This window comes from Hoplias malabaricus, chromosome 17, assembly GCF_029633855.1.
Source record: "Hoplias malabaricus isolate fHopMal1 chromosome 17, fHopMal1.hap1, whole genome shotgun sequence".
Taxonomy (NCBI): Eukaryota; Metazoa; Chordata; class Actinopteri; order Characiformes; family Erythrinidae; genus Hoplias; species Hoplias malabaricus.
The window spans coordinates 19,934,405-19,948,736 of NC_089816.1; the positions used below are offsets into that span (position 1 = coordinate 19,934,405).

The following is a 14,332-nucleotide window of genomic DNA, read 5'->3' on the forward strand; positions in this document are numbered from 1 at the left end:
CTAGACACCCAAAGTGCTTTACATCCTTTTTTTCAGGCATCGTGGAGTCTCCTCCAGGTGGACGATGTTCCAGTAGCCGATTCACACCAGACCCCGTCATCACATATTGGTTAGAGAGTAGATGAGAGTGAGTGATCGAGCCGGTTTATTGAATATAAACAGTGGAAATTCACGGGTCTTTTGTGATCTGTTAACTCCTCTCTGTTCAGTTGCAGATGTAAGATACTTTTATTTTAATCCCCTTCCTTAAACCATTCTCAGCTGTAACTCTACACCTTAAAAAGCAAACATCAGTATGCCTATCTACCACTTGAGCCCTAAGCCCCGCCCTGAGCTGAGGGGATTGGTTCCTCAGGTGTGTGAGGTATGAAACCCTTTCTGTCAGAATCTGTTCCCAAGACTGTTTAAAACACTGCAGTTTCAAATTGGAAATGTTCAGCCATGGGGCATCACCATTTATTCACTCGGGACATGACTTTTAGCGCACACACGCTAACAAAAATAAACACCACACACACATGAATGCTAAAGACGACAGAAAACACTACACTCACACTAATGAGCCTAACCCCTGGATTTTGATTTAAGGCAGTGGGCGGATTACTTTGCAAAAAAAAAATATATATATATTTTAATCTGGGTTCGATTCCAGCTCCGGGTGACTGTCTGTGAGGAGTTGGTGTGTTCTCCCCGTGTCCGCGTGGGTTTCCTCCGGGTGCTCCGGTTTCCTCCCACAGTCCAAAAACACACGTTGCAGGTGGATTGGCGACTCGAAAGTGTCCGTAGGTGCGAGTGTGTGAGTGAATGTGTGTGTGTCTGTGTTGCCCTGTGAAGGACTGGCGCCCCCTCCAGGGTGTATTCCCGCCTTGCGCCCAATGATTCCAGGTAGGCTCTGGACCCCCCGCGACCCTAAATTGGATAAGCGGTTACAGATAATGGATGGATGGATGGATATTTTAATCTGTGTTTAGCCGCGTTAGTATATGTGTGTGTGTGAGGGGGGGTGAGGGGGTGTTGTTTATACCCTAAGAGGTTTAGGTTAGTGTTTAATGTTTAGATTAGTGTTCTGGACTGTTTATTTGAGTGAAATAAATACTGGCCAATCAGAACAGAGCTACAGAGATGATTTGCATATGTTAGCCTTAAATGCACAGTAAACAAAGGACACTAACTGTTTTACAGCACGTTAAAGGTTTTTTTTAATAGGAAATAAACACACTGACGTTAGTAAAAGTGGGTCTTGGTGGAAAAGTGGAAGGAAAATAAAATAAACAGGTTAGGGCTCCTTTAAGAAAAAAAAAAGCGAGAGAGAGAGAGAGAGAGAGACCTCGTGGAGATAGATGTCATTAATCGGAATGGAGGGAAGCCTATAACCCCTCAGAGGAACCCAGATCAAGCCCAAGTCCGTGGAGATGGTGTCGTGGATCATTTCGCGGGTGGTGGTGTGAGTATTGGGTGAATTTTCTGTTTTTGTCTTTGTTTATGATCTGTTTGTCGGCGGTCGTTTGTCGGGGGACTCTGCGGATTCTCCTCACGACGCTCAGCCTCTCGGAGATCCTCAGAAATCTCAGGAAACGGCTCGGTCCAGCTGTTCCCCGCAGGTTCCGAGGTCCGTTCCCGTCTTCCTGCTCCTCAGCTCCATCAGGCGAGGGGCAGCCATCTGCAACCGCAGCCTCCCCAGCTTCATCTCTCCTCCATAAACACACGGTCATCATCCTCTCTCCTCCATGAATCACCTTCTCTCCGCCCGGAGAACGAGGATAGGCTTCACTAGGAGTTCTCATCCTTCCAGAACCGAGCCCCAGGACCTTCATATCTGCAGATGGAGCATATGCTCTGAGGCATCTGCTATCTGTGGGATCTATTCTTGACAATAACAAGGCCCAGGCATCTCTCTTTGCTCCTAAGGTTATGTAATGAGGGGTGTCTTAATCTGGTTCTGATCACCAGCACATTGCAGTGGACCAGATTTCACAGTTAGGCCTCTGTGGCAGTAGCTTGTGAAGAAGAGAAGCAGGACATGACAGTGCAGGTTCCCTTCATAAGAAGTGAGGGGCATCACACATCTACAAGGACATCAATCTACTCATCACATGCTATATATCACTTTTTCTACACCTTACATTTTATATATTAGGTTTAGAAAAGGCAAAAGATGCCATATTCGTCCCTTGTCTGTACAGTGGAGCAGAGTTCTGTTTCTTAATGAAACGTCTGTGACCTGCTTTGGTCGAAACCCCATGAGCCCCAGAGCAGTGTTCTCCCCCTGTGTAAACAGCCCTGTTCAGAACGCCCGCTTTCAGCATCTGTTCCTTTAAATGATAATGAGCCGCTCGCTGTTCACCCCGACCCCGAGCGCACAGCAGTGAGGAGCAGAAGCTCTGGTTTTTAGCCGTTTTCTCTTAGTTCTCTTTCTGCTCTGTTCTTGTTTTCTCCGTTTTTACTCAGTGCTCTTATTTCTCCGTGCTTGTTGTGTCTGACGTGTTTCACAGTGTGTGGGTTGGTGGACTCCAGGTACCAGACTCACAGGTTCTTGATGATAGATGTTGGCTCAGAATCTCTACATGTGTACATTAGCTAAACAGATTCGGAAAGGAGCGATGTCTGGTCTCAGAGCTGACATTAATTGATCAATATTTAATTTATTTTATTTTTGAAGTTTGTAAATGGTCTGTTTTGCAGACCCCTTCTTTTTCGACCTCCTGCAGTTGCAGCCGATTAAACCGTCACATGTTGGGAGTGAAGTGACGGAGAATGACAAGCCTCACGGTGGCGGTGTCTCAGGTGGACGTTTGTGGCCATGTCCCCTCCTTGTTTTGGAGGTCAGAATTTAGAGTGGACCTGAAGTCTGGGGTCTGCCATTTGGACTGCGCTAAGGCTTCGATTGGTTTGAGCGCTTGTTATTCATCCGATGGACCTTCGTGTGCGTCTTCGTCTCAGGGATGTCCTCGCTAGAGACGAGCAGAAAGGCATTGTGGGGGTGGGACGAGTGGAAGTGGGACACAGTGCATGTGTTCTGCCACGCAGCAGGCGGACTGCACCTCCCAGATAAAGCTCACTTCACTGAGCAGCACACACAGCAGTCTGCAGAGACACAGACACACACACGCGCACAGAGCAGCGCATACACACAGGCCACATGCACATTCACATGTGTCTTTTGATTAAAACAACATACAGCTGCTGTACACTGGTCAGCCTACACACACAGACACTTTTTACCCAGTTTTCTTCACCATTGTACAACAAAAGGATGACAGTATCACACATTTCCGCTGCAGCAGTTCTTCACAATGCCATTAGAGGTAAACATGTTTGGAGGAGAACTCTAATTGCCCTGGTCATGTCAGCATTGTGCTGAGTGAGTGAGGGAAAGAGAGAGAGGGAGAGGCCCACGATATGTTACAGGGGCATTGTAACTTCTGCATACACTCTCAGAATTAAAGGTACTTTACTGGTACAGTTATGATCCCTAAATAAGTAAATATGTTTCCTTAAAGATACCAGCAGAGGGACAGTTTTTCTGAGAGGGCACCAACGTACTGTACACACTCTGTCAGCTGACGTCTGCGCTATTTGTGTTGGACAGACGAGGCCCAGGCTGCAGAGAGGCTGGGATTCAGTCACATCAGCACAAAACAGCATAGTGTGTGTGTGTGTGTGTGAGAGAGAGAAAGAGAGCGCACGTGTCTAAATGTGTGGCTTGAAGGCTTTGCATCTGCCTCTTTGTGTCTGAAGAGGATGAATCTCTTTCTCTCTCTCTCTCTCTCTCTCTCTCTCTCTCTCTCTGATGAATGATTAATTTTGACTGGGTTCAGTTTGAAAGACAGTGGAGGACAGGGAGGGAATGTCTTGCCATTTCACTCTGAGAGGGTTAAAGTTAAATTGAAAGGGTTAAATTTCTCTGTCTGAGTGGAGAGCTGCACTTTCACGGTCAGGGATTTTACGTTGAAACTCTGGGTTAGAAATGCTGCTTTTCTCAAGGTGTCATTTTCTGTCGAGTCATTTATTCTCCTGGCCAAGGTGACACAGCGATTTTGGGAGAGAGTGTCTGCTCAGTCCCTTGACACTTTTTTATACATGTTTTATACGTTGTTAGAAGTCACCCCTCTGTCTTCATTCTGAGTGTGTCACCTTTTGAGGAGAAAGCTCTAGGAGATTGGCTCAAGTGCAGTGTCTGAGGAACCAGAGGAAGGAGGACTAAACTGAGATAAACACACAGTAGACGACGTGCAGCAGGTTTTCAGAGTTATGCTCAAATAAGAGCTTTGAAGTGAGATTTAGGAGAACTAATTCTCTCTGTCAGTGTAAGATTAGCCGCTCAGAGTGGACTGGAACAGCGAGTGTGTCCCGTCCAAAGATTAATGCTCCTCTCCCCCCACAGCCTGGCCTTCGGGACCCTGTACCCAGCCTACTCTTCATATAAAGCAGTGAAGACGAAAAACGTCAAGGAGTATGTGAGTATCCCAGAGTGCAGCTCTTCAGATTGCTGCTGTATAATGCTTTGTGAATTATATATATATCACAGATGGCAATTATTCTCATTTATTTATTCATTCATTTATATGTAACTCTCCAATGATTAATTTTCATTGATTTTTATCCCATTTTTATCTGATTTACTTTTTATGTTTTATCTTATTTTTGACCTTATTTAATTTTTGTGTAATTCACTTGTAAAACACTTGGAATTACAATTTAATGTGCGCTGCATTAATATTGATTGATTGAGTGGTTTATTGATAACACAGGGTTTTTTCAAACTAGTGTTGAACCTCAGATCTGCCTCTGGACCGGGGTTCTTTATTAACACTTTTAAAATCTATTTTTGTCCGGTTAAAATTCAGAAATTTTGTAAACACAAGTCTGTGCAAAGTGTTAAACCTGCCCTAACCCTGAGAATAATCTCCATTTATTTATAAGCTTTTATTCCGACAGCCACTTTGTGAGGCGTCAAAACCATATTTTTATTCTGGGTGAAAACGACAGGTTTCTCCTTCTTCACGAGTTTGAGTGTGTGCTTCGTGAAGCTGAAGCTGTGAATGTGATAGAAACAGTGAGGAAATGTAACCTGGAAACTGCTGCGCAAGCTGCTGAACTGGAGATCTCAGGCCCTAGCATCAGGTCTGAAGCTTATTTTATAAATCATCATTGCATTCAAATCCCAGTTGCTGAACTGGTCAGATAACCCCCCACAAATCTTTCGACCACTCAGAAGTCCAGGTGATGTTCATTTTTAATCTGGGAAACTTCTCTTCCTTTTCAAACGACCAACTAACCAATGCCTTTCATGACATGGTCCATAACTGTCCACTCTGAACGCACATGTTCTCTGTTCTCTTCCTCTCTGCACTCCCCTGTGCCCACGTTAGCTCAGTCATGCGTTTTCTCTGAAGCTAGAAAGGTGTGTGTGTGTGTGTGTGTGTGTGTGTGCCCACACGTGTGTTTCCATGTGTTTCCACACTGATGTGTCTTGACTAACTCTGTTTATGTTTGTGTGTGTGTCCCTCAGGTTAAATGGATGATGTACTGGATAGTGTTTGCGTTCTTTACCACAGCAGAGACCATCACAGACATGCTGCTCTCCTGGTACACACACACAAACACACGCACACACACACGACAGCCAGCATGTGTGATGACTGCGTCAGTGATTGCTAAAAATATTTTAGGGTGCATCTGTTAGTCATGTATTTGCTCAGATGTGACACATGCTCAGTTTAAAGGAACACTGTAATATTTTTATTGTAAAATTACAGCTTATAAATCATTGTGATGAGCTGTAAGAAGGCGAATAGAGCTGCTGTCGTGGCTAATGTAGGCTCATCACTGCAGAAACTGCTCTATGTAACTTTTCAGGGAAGGGATTAACAAAGTGAAGCATCAGTGAGGTCAGGTTTTGACGCTGGTGATTAGTTCTGATCACAAACACCAGTCCAACTCATCCCACAGATACTGGGTGGAGCTCCGTCACTCACAGTTCCCCTGTTCCACACGTTAAAGTACAGAGACCTCCAGTGAAATTATAGCTCTAACGTCCTATTATCATATTCAGGAGTAATTTTATATAAGAGACTCTTGGTTTCATCAACATTTCAACACAATGTCATTAATTATTCTGTCACTGATCTCTATCAAAATGATCATAAAAAATAAAACACTGAAGACAAACATTGTCCATTTTTGGTTTAATATTTATGGGCAACTTTAATTAAAAAAAAACCTTAATCATTTTAGGCCTTTGTTGCTAAAGAGACTCGCCAAAACAGGGACAGAGTTCAGTATAAAGTCACAGAGAAGATGTGTGACGAGGCCAGGTTCGGATTCTCCTTCGTCCTTGTGTCACACTCTCTCCCGCTGGTGCTGGAAGCTGCTGCACTGACACTGACCTGGAGAGGAGCTCTGTCTGGGCCCAGCCTCTTTAACGCAGTTCTGGAACCCGGTTTCTCAGAATGTAGCAGAGTAAAAAGTATGAATTTTGACTTTGAAATGTATTGAAGTTAAAGTAAAAAGTCACCAAAATAAAAATACTCCAGTTAAATACAGATGTGCAGTAACCAATTACATTTACTTCATTACTGTCCACCACTGCACTATTCTATGGAGATTACAGCAGCAGTGTGTGGAGTTAAACACTTATTTCCAGCAGTGGGTGATCCCTGATGTATTGAGCATGCTCTGCCAAGGCTGAATGCAGTCAAAACCTCACAGCAATGTCCCCACATCTACTCTAAACCTCTCCCAGAAAAGTAGAGGTTGTTACTGCAGCAAAAAAAGGGAACGAACACCTGATTAACGTCTTTAATTCCACATTCACGTGATGAGGGGCGTGTTTCTACTCCCATGTTTCCGCAGGTTTCCGTTTTACTTCGAGCTGAAGATTGCCTTTGTGATCTGGCTGCTGTCACCGTACACTAAGGGCTCAAGTGTCCTTTACCGAAAGTTTGTGCACCCCACGCTGTCCAACAAAGAAAAGGTAAGGGCTGTCTGACCCCCAGCTCACGGCCGTGTCATTAGCCAGAGATGACTCTGTTAATCCTAGGTTCCTCTTGGGTTCAGGAGATAGATGAGTACATCACTCAGGCGAAGGACCGCAGCTACGAGACCATGATGCGCTTTGGAAAGAGGGGCTTGAATATTGCAGCAACGGCAGCGGTCACTGCAGCCACTAAGGTGAGAGAGTCGTGTGTGTTTGTGTGTGTGTGTGGACTGTAGGAGTCTTATTTCTAATCGCCTGTCTTGGAGAATCGAAAATTTTGCACGTTTTCTGTTCTGCATTTAAATGGGTTCAGTCAGGTCTCTGTGAATGTAAAATGTGTGTGTGTGTTGTGCAGGGGCAAGGTGTATTATCCGAGAAGCTGCGCAGTTTCAGTATGCAGGATCTGACGCTCATTCAGAACGAGGAGGAGCTGCAGCTGGACGGCACTGACGACGCACACACCGCTGCTACGCTACCACGTGCTAAAACAGTCACACGCTCAGGTACACACACACACACACATAAATCTCCTCCCTCCATTACTGGAAATCAATGCATAAATCTCGTAGCTAAAGTAACCCAGTCAGGATTTAGTGTTCTCCTCCAAGCGTGCTGAGCTGCACCATGGCCTCGTGACTGAACTGAGTAAGGTAAAGAAGGTAGTAGACGTTAGAGTGAATATTGTATGTTATGATCTGGACTGAATGACGTTACACTTTAGCAGCTCCTTTGTTCCAGCGTAGTATATTTTCATCATTTATTCACTATACGCTTTAAACATCTGGGCGCATTTAGAGCTGAGTCCTGTAGGAATCAGTAACGCAGAACAATAAATGTTGTTTATTTCTGTTGATACCCTTTAGACTCTGTAGGGCACAACTGCTCATCTCCACATGCGCAGACCAGAGTGCAGTGCTCTGCCTTGCTGATTCATTCAGTGGAGCTCGGTGGGCAGCCAATTGTCCGAGCTGGGTTTTATGCTGATGGTGATGTGACCAGCATGTGATAGAGAGAGAAAGCTTTGAAGGGAGGGAGGGCTAGTCATGTGCTCTGGGTAAGCAAAAGAGAGAAAATGAGAGTGGGAGAGAAAAGAGAGGGACGTATTGTTGAGGTGCAGCTCCAGTTTTTTTGGCCCAGTTTAAACAGTGTGACATTTGGCTTTGGTCAAAAAAATGCACCATTTTAAAATGCCCAGAATTCCTCTGACCTCATCGTTACAGTAAGAGGTCAGTGCGGACTCTGCTGATCAACAAAACAGCTGTGTTTGTGAATGGAAATGTAAAAGATTTCAATAAAGCTTTTGTCTTTTTGTTCAGGATTGTGTTCTGTGAATCTGGCGAGCTCTGAAAGACTGCTCATTTCTCACACACACACACACACACACACACACACACACACACACACATAGAAGGAGAGAGAGAGTTTTAAGTGTTAATAAACTATTATACATCCCTAAACTTTATTTCTTTCTTTATTTAACCTTGGTTTAGTCTTTTTAGCTCTGTTCCTCTTCAGCCGTTTCACAGAATCAGTCTGGTCTCTCGCTGGGACAGAACCGTGTATTAAAGCCAGAGTTGGCTAGTCTTTGGCTGAACCCAATGCTCCCCAGAGTCCAGTGATCAATAAATCCAGTTTCTCTGAGGAAGCTCTAGCGCTTAGACGCTGGGAGATGTGTTTTCCTGAAGCACAGTAAGGACTTCAATGTGTGTAGGGTTGAAAACATGCATAAAATCACGATGAGAATGCAGCGGGTGGTTCAGCCTCACCAGTGCAGGAATGTTTTAATGGATTATTATTCTATGTTTTGGATTTTATAGCCCAACAAAGTCTATGGCTTTGAGAGTCGGTTTGAAATGGCACAAACATAATGTCTATTGATCCTTGTTCAATAATAACTCCTTTTATTGGGTGCACAAATAGGTTTTTATGGCAACTGTTGCATTGTATTAAAATCACAATTGTCATATTATTTAGAAAAAAATAAACTAATAATGAAGTATTAATGCACTTTGTTCCCGATCTCTAACACTTACCCCATCTGTAACTCGTCTAAACCCACACTCACACGGACTTTTGGACACAGTATTATCCCCAAGAATAGAACAAACCCATCAGTCTTCTACAGCTTTTTTCTGATGGAGCTCAGAACGAATGCAGCGCCCAATAAACTCCTCACTTTTCACACGGCTTCATTTTTAGTTATTATTTTGTTGAATAAAAAGTAAACAATCCTGAGGCTGAATGTGAATATAATGTGAATATGTCACAGAGCACAGACAAAAGCAGGGTTCGCATAAACGCCAGTGAGTGTCTGATGTACATGTCTTTCTGCTCTCGTCAGTACGTGCCACGCCCACTCAGGCGGACAGCGAACCACAGCTCAGTTCTCGCACTGATGGCGACCAATCAGACAGCAGGACCGAGCACTCGGACGAGGACACTGCGGATAAAGCCCCTAAACGAGCGGCCAGCACCAGAGCCGCCAAGAAACCGGCTGCTGCTAAAACAGAGGTACACACACTCTCACTCTCTCAATCACACTCACTCTAAAAAATGGCTCCTTGAAATATTCACTGTAAAGAAATGTGCAGGTTTTAGGCTGGGTTTTATAGATTTTGATAGTCTCTCTCTCTCTCACACACACACACACACACCTGTCCAAATGTTTATGCATTGTGTGGTGAAAGTGATGTGAACCTGGTGCCAGTTTTGGCCGCTGCAGTTGTCCATCGCTGTAGGGAGAGCTCTATCCCCCTGCGTCCCCCTCTGACCAAGTGACATTTTCAAAAAGTTTAGATGCAATAAACACAAAAAAATAATGTTCAGTTTGTAAATACCTCTTATGTCTCTAATGGGATGTGTGTGGGGAGGGGGTTGTCTTAGGGTTAGAACAGACGTCTGTGTCTCTAATTTCTTCTTTCTCCTTCTCTGCTTCCTTCCTTTCTTTGTGATGGTTTCCATCCCTCTTTCATGGACATCAGGCAACTAAGACAGTGAAGAAACAGCCAAAGAAGAAGAGCACCCCTGCTACCAACAACGCTGCGGAGACACCTTGATCTGAAACACAGAGGTCCAGCTGGGGTCTCTCTCTCTCTCACACACACACACACACACACACACACACACACACACACACAGGTGTGCAGCCACTTATGTGCTATATTCATACATGTCATCGTCTGCATTATTCAGCTTATCATTGTGTGTGTGTGTGTGAGAGAGACTGTATAATGTGAGAGACTGTATAATGTGGGGCAGCATCACTACTCACTATACTCTCTGTAGGCCTTACTGTTAGTGGAGATTTTGCTGAAGCACTAGAGCAGTAAGCATCCTCTGCACTCTTCTCATCTCAGTGTCCGTGTCCTCTGTCCACTTCTCTTCTCAGCTCAATTTTAGGACGCTGTCTTCCAATGAGAGTCCTTTTTTCCTTTTTAAGCAAGTAGGCCGCATGCTGTGGGACAAGCAGGGAACAGAAAATGAGGCTAAAAAGGAAGGTAGAAGGAGAGAAATGTGTGCTTGAGACTTCAAATGTAGGGGTCTCTGGTCTACAGAGCTACACTCAGAAATAAAGGTACTGTACAGGTACAAACCCAGAGGTTTCACTACATTCACTATTCCAGGGTGAAATCTGCTGGGAACGGATGCCCTGCTGGATAAGAGAGAGTGCTCTATATGGTTGCAATGGAAAATGGGATGCATCTCCCTCTTCTCCGCAGTGGAACATTGTTCTGCTTTGGTCCAAACCCCAAGAGCCCCACAGCAGTGTTCTCCCCCTGTGTAAACAGCCCTGTTCAGAATGCCCGCTTTCAGCACCTGTTCCTTTAAATGATAATGAGCCGCAGAGCAGTGAGGAGCGAGGAGCAGAAGCTTTGGTTTTTAGCCGTTTTTGTTCGGTTCTCTTTCTTCTCCGTTCTCCAAGGTTTTATTCGTTTAATGTTATTTTTCTATTTTACGCAGAGAAGCTGCAGAACAGACCTTTTCCACCTGGAAAAGTGAAGGTAGTGGAGCTTTTAAGGTGCACAGCTGGACCTTCAGAGGTGTATTGACTCCACCTCCCCTTGGTTTCAGTGTGCTGTGGATCTCAGAGCTTCAAGCACAGCTCTGTTTCTCCTCCACATCAACCTTCCTCCCAGGCTCTGAGACACTTGTGCTCCTGGAGAGGTCATGTCTCTCTCTGAAGTCACACACGATGTGGACTGTTGCTGGAAACGGTCAACTTTCACTCTGCATCCGTCTCTTTTCAAACACAGCAGCAGCACACAGCTGTTCCTTGGCAATGAGTGCGCTTACATGCATTTAATAATCCATTCTGCAGATATGATTATTCAAATGTAAACAGCATCCTCTGATCTCTGAGACCAGAGCAGATCTGTTTGAGAGAGCTGGATTGTAGATCAGTATCTGATTCCCCAGTGTGTCTTCACTTAATTACTGTGATTTCCACCAGATTTCACAGTCTGCGCATACATGCAAACGTACCTGGACAGAGTGGACAGCATCTCAGACACATTCTGAAGTTCTCGAGTGGTTTTGTGTTTGAGGATTCATTAAGTACAACTCGCTGCCCCAAGTCCTCGCCGCGAACACGTGTCCAGCTGCTTGGGGCTCTGTCTGTAACGGAGGGACACGTGCTGTGTTTACAATAACAGATGCTGGTAGAAAAAGGCTGGTCTCTGGCGGAGTGTGGAGAAAGCTGTGAGGAGGGCAGCACTGCGCAATATTTGAAATGATAAGAAAATAAGATATTCACAGGTTGTGTGTGTCCATGTTTACAAAAAGGTGCCGCAAGAAGTTTATTTGTTCACTAATTTGATTATTAAGTGCGTCTAAATGTGCTCACTGTGGTGGTCGATGTCCCTGTGTTTATTGGAACACCTCAGCTAAGATTATAAAGCTGTACTATTATATACTGAACCTGCTCAGTTCTGCTGATGCTACGTTAGCTCTTTTTATTTGCTCATGAAAAGACGCCTTCCATTTACTGTTCTTTCTCTCCAGACAAGGCCTCGCTGCCATGATTTCATTTCTTTTATCTGAGCCAGTATCTGTGTCCTGTTCTGGGTCATTTCAGTTTGCAGTGTACTGACCCACAGTGAGGTTTCTGTGCAGATTCCTCTTACAGTTACTCAGCTGTCCATTGTGTCTTGAGCTTTGAGAGGTTATAACCATGTTACATGGTAGTAGCATTGCTAATGGTTGGCTATGAGTGGTGCCAACCTTGAGCCAACCTTAAGAAACACTAAGTGAAATCAAGAAAAATAATTGTGGGAGCCAGTAACTGTTAGGTTTTTAGAAAAAGCACAGGGAATAAATTATGGAATTTTTCTTAAAGCCAGAAAGTTATCAGGTTATCAAAGTTGCCCGTAGTTTTTTGTCATATCTGTGATCTGCTTTTTTTCTACAAAATTAAACAACTGAAGGAACATCCTCAGAGACTGGTGATTCTATAATTTTTGCCAGGGGTTGCAGATCAGAGGGTAACAGAACTGTTTAACTGAGGGAAGTTGCTCCCGAGAGTCGACAGGGGGCGCCAAACTCATATAAATACAACTATACACTACTACACTGACACTGCTGTCATGCTTCTGGATTTTCAGGTTCATCCTGAGCTTTTATCAGTTTCTCATTCGTATCACTGCTGCTGGAGCCAAAGCTTGTATCTCCATATTTGAAGTGTTTAATATTTTTACATTGTTATTTACAATTTAATTATTTAAATTTCACGAATAATGCACAGAGACAGCCCAAAAAGGCTGAGAACTAAATCTTCTTGCATTAACTTTACATTAAAAGTGAAGAATGACTCTGATAAAATTGTTTATTTGGAGATTAGAGGCTTTGTTCCCACGGTGACCGTGTTGTTCTGTGTGATATTGTGGACGGATGACCTGATCCAGGGCAGGACTCTGACTCTGAGATGTTTTGAGATGTCTGTTATTTATAGGAACTCCGATGGTTTCTCTCTCTGTGAATCTACTGGAAAATACTCTCTCAATGTGTAAATACTGATGCTTCTGACTGTACAGAATCAGCTTTGCTTGCCTTAATCTCATGGTGTTTATTTTGAAGTGTTAACTTATCATTGGTCATGTTTAGAATAGGACGGGTTGTAAAGAGAGTCTTGTAACAAGTGCATTTTTGTGTGTTGGACACTTTAATTTTTCATACATTTCCTTTTCCTCTGTTGTTTGTTAGAGTACGGAAAATGGTCTTAAAACACACACATAAAAATAAAAAAAATCTATAAAATTAATTTAAAACTTTTAATATAAAAACAGCCCTGCAGCATCACGTCAGTGCAGCTTTATAGTTTTAAAGACTTCGTAAAGGGTTTTTCTTTTAAAGTAGAAAAACTAAGCTGCGCACTAAAGAAAGAAGTTTTTTTTTAAGTCTGTTTTTCCTCATTTTTATTCCCAGTTTAAAGCACCCTGATCTTTTTGGAAGATTTTGATTTGATGAAAGGCTGCACTGGTGTGAAGATGTTATTTATATTACACCCTCTCCTTGTTCGTAACGGCTGTTCTTTCCTTTTCCAAACTCAGACCTTCTTCCTGACTTTGAATTTTCTTATTTTCTTTAGAGACTATAATCTTCTGTGTGTTTAAGGGTCAATATTTTTGTGCATAGGACTTTAAAATTGTCAGAGAATATTCAGCACTAATCTCATTTGTTTGTGTAAGTTGTGAATACGCCACTGAGAATGAGAAGTCAGACTCGATTCTGACTGAGCTACAGACGCTGCAAAATAAAGACCATTACTGAACACCAAGCTTTTTATGTTTATTTAATTAAATGTCTAACATTAATGCAAAACTAATCGGGTAGGAGTTATGGATCACAAACAGTTCCACTGCTCCACGGCCCAATGGGGCTTTACACACCTCTAGCTGACATTGGGGGCACAGAGACTAAAAGCTCGTCCCCTTTTTATTGGTGTATGGTTTGCAGATTAAAGAAGCTGTGCAAATGGCAGTAATCGATTTCTACCTTAAATAAATCACAGATGAATCAAAACTGTTTCGGTTTTAAAGCTGTTGAATGTGGACTAAAATAACTTTAATTAATATAATATAAATTAGTTGGAGGTGTCCTCCATGACTCCAGAATGTTCAGCTGTTAAAGAAAAGTTTGTGTGTCGTGTTTTTAGAGTCTCTGGTTCTGTACCTGTTTGCAATACTCAATTCTACCACTGAGTGCCACTGTTTGCCAACTTAATTGAGCAGACTCAGGTTGTTTTAATCAGCTCTGTGCTTGTAATTGTCTCACATTTAAGCCCCTCTCCTCCTTTTGACCAGAGTCGCTTGCACCAGTATTCGTAACACAGCGTTCACACTTACTCAAACGAACAGC

The 14,332-nt window shown here is 43.4% G+C and overlaps 1 protein-coding gene across 1 annotated transcript; it reads left to right on the forward strand.

The window, feature by feature from the left end:
- Positions 1-1,308: 1,308 nt before the first annotated feature.
- On the forward strand, positions 1,309-13,740 carry reep2 (receptor accessory protein 2). Its single transcript, XM_066649585.1, has 8 exons — positions 1,309-1,444; positions 4,385-4,457; positions 5,513-5,589; positions 6,856-6,976; positions 7,060-7,173; positions 7,335-7,482; positions 9,321-9,490; positions 9,961-13,740. Exons 1-8 carry the CDS (start codon positions 1,413-1,415, stop codon positions 10,033-10,035), a joined length of 810 nt encoding a protein of 269 aa, XP_066505682.1. The 5' UTR covers positions 1,309-1,412; the 3' UTR covers positions 10,036-13,740.
- Positions 13,741-14,332: the final 592 nt, after the last annotated feature.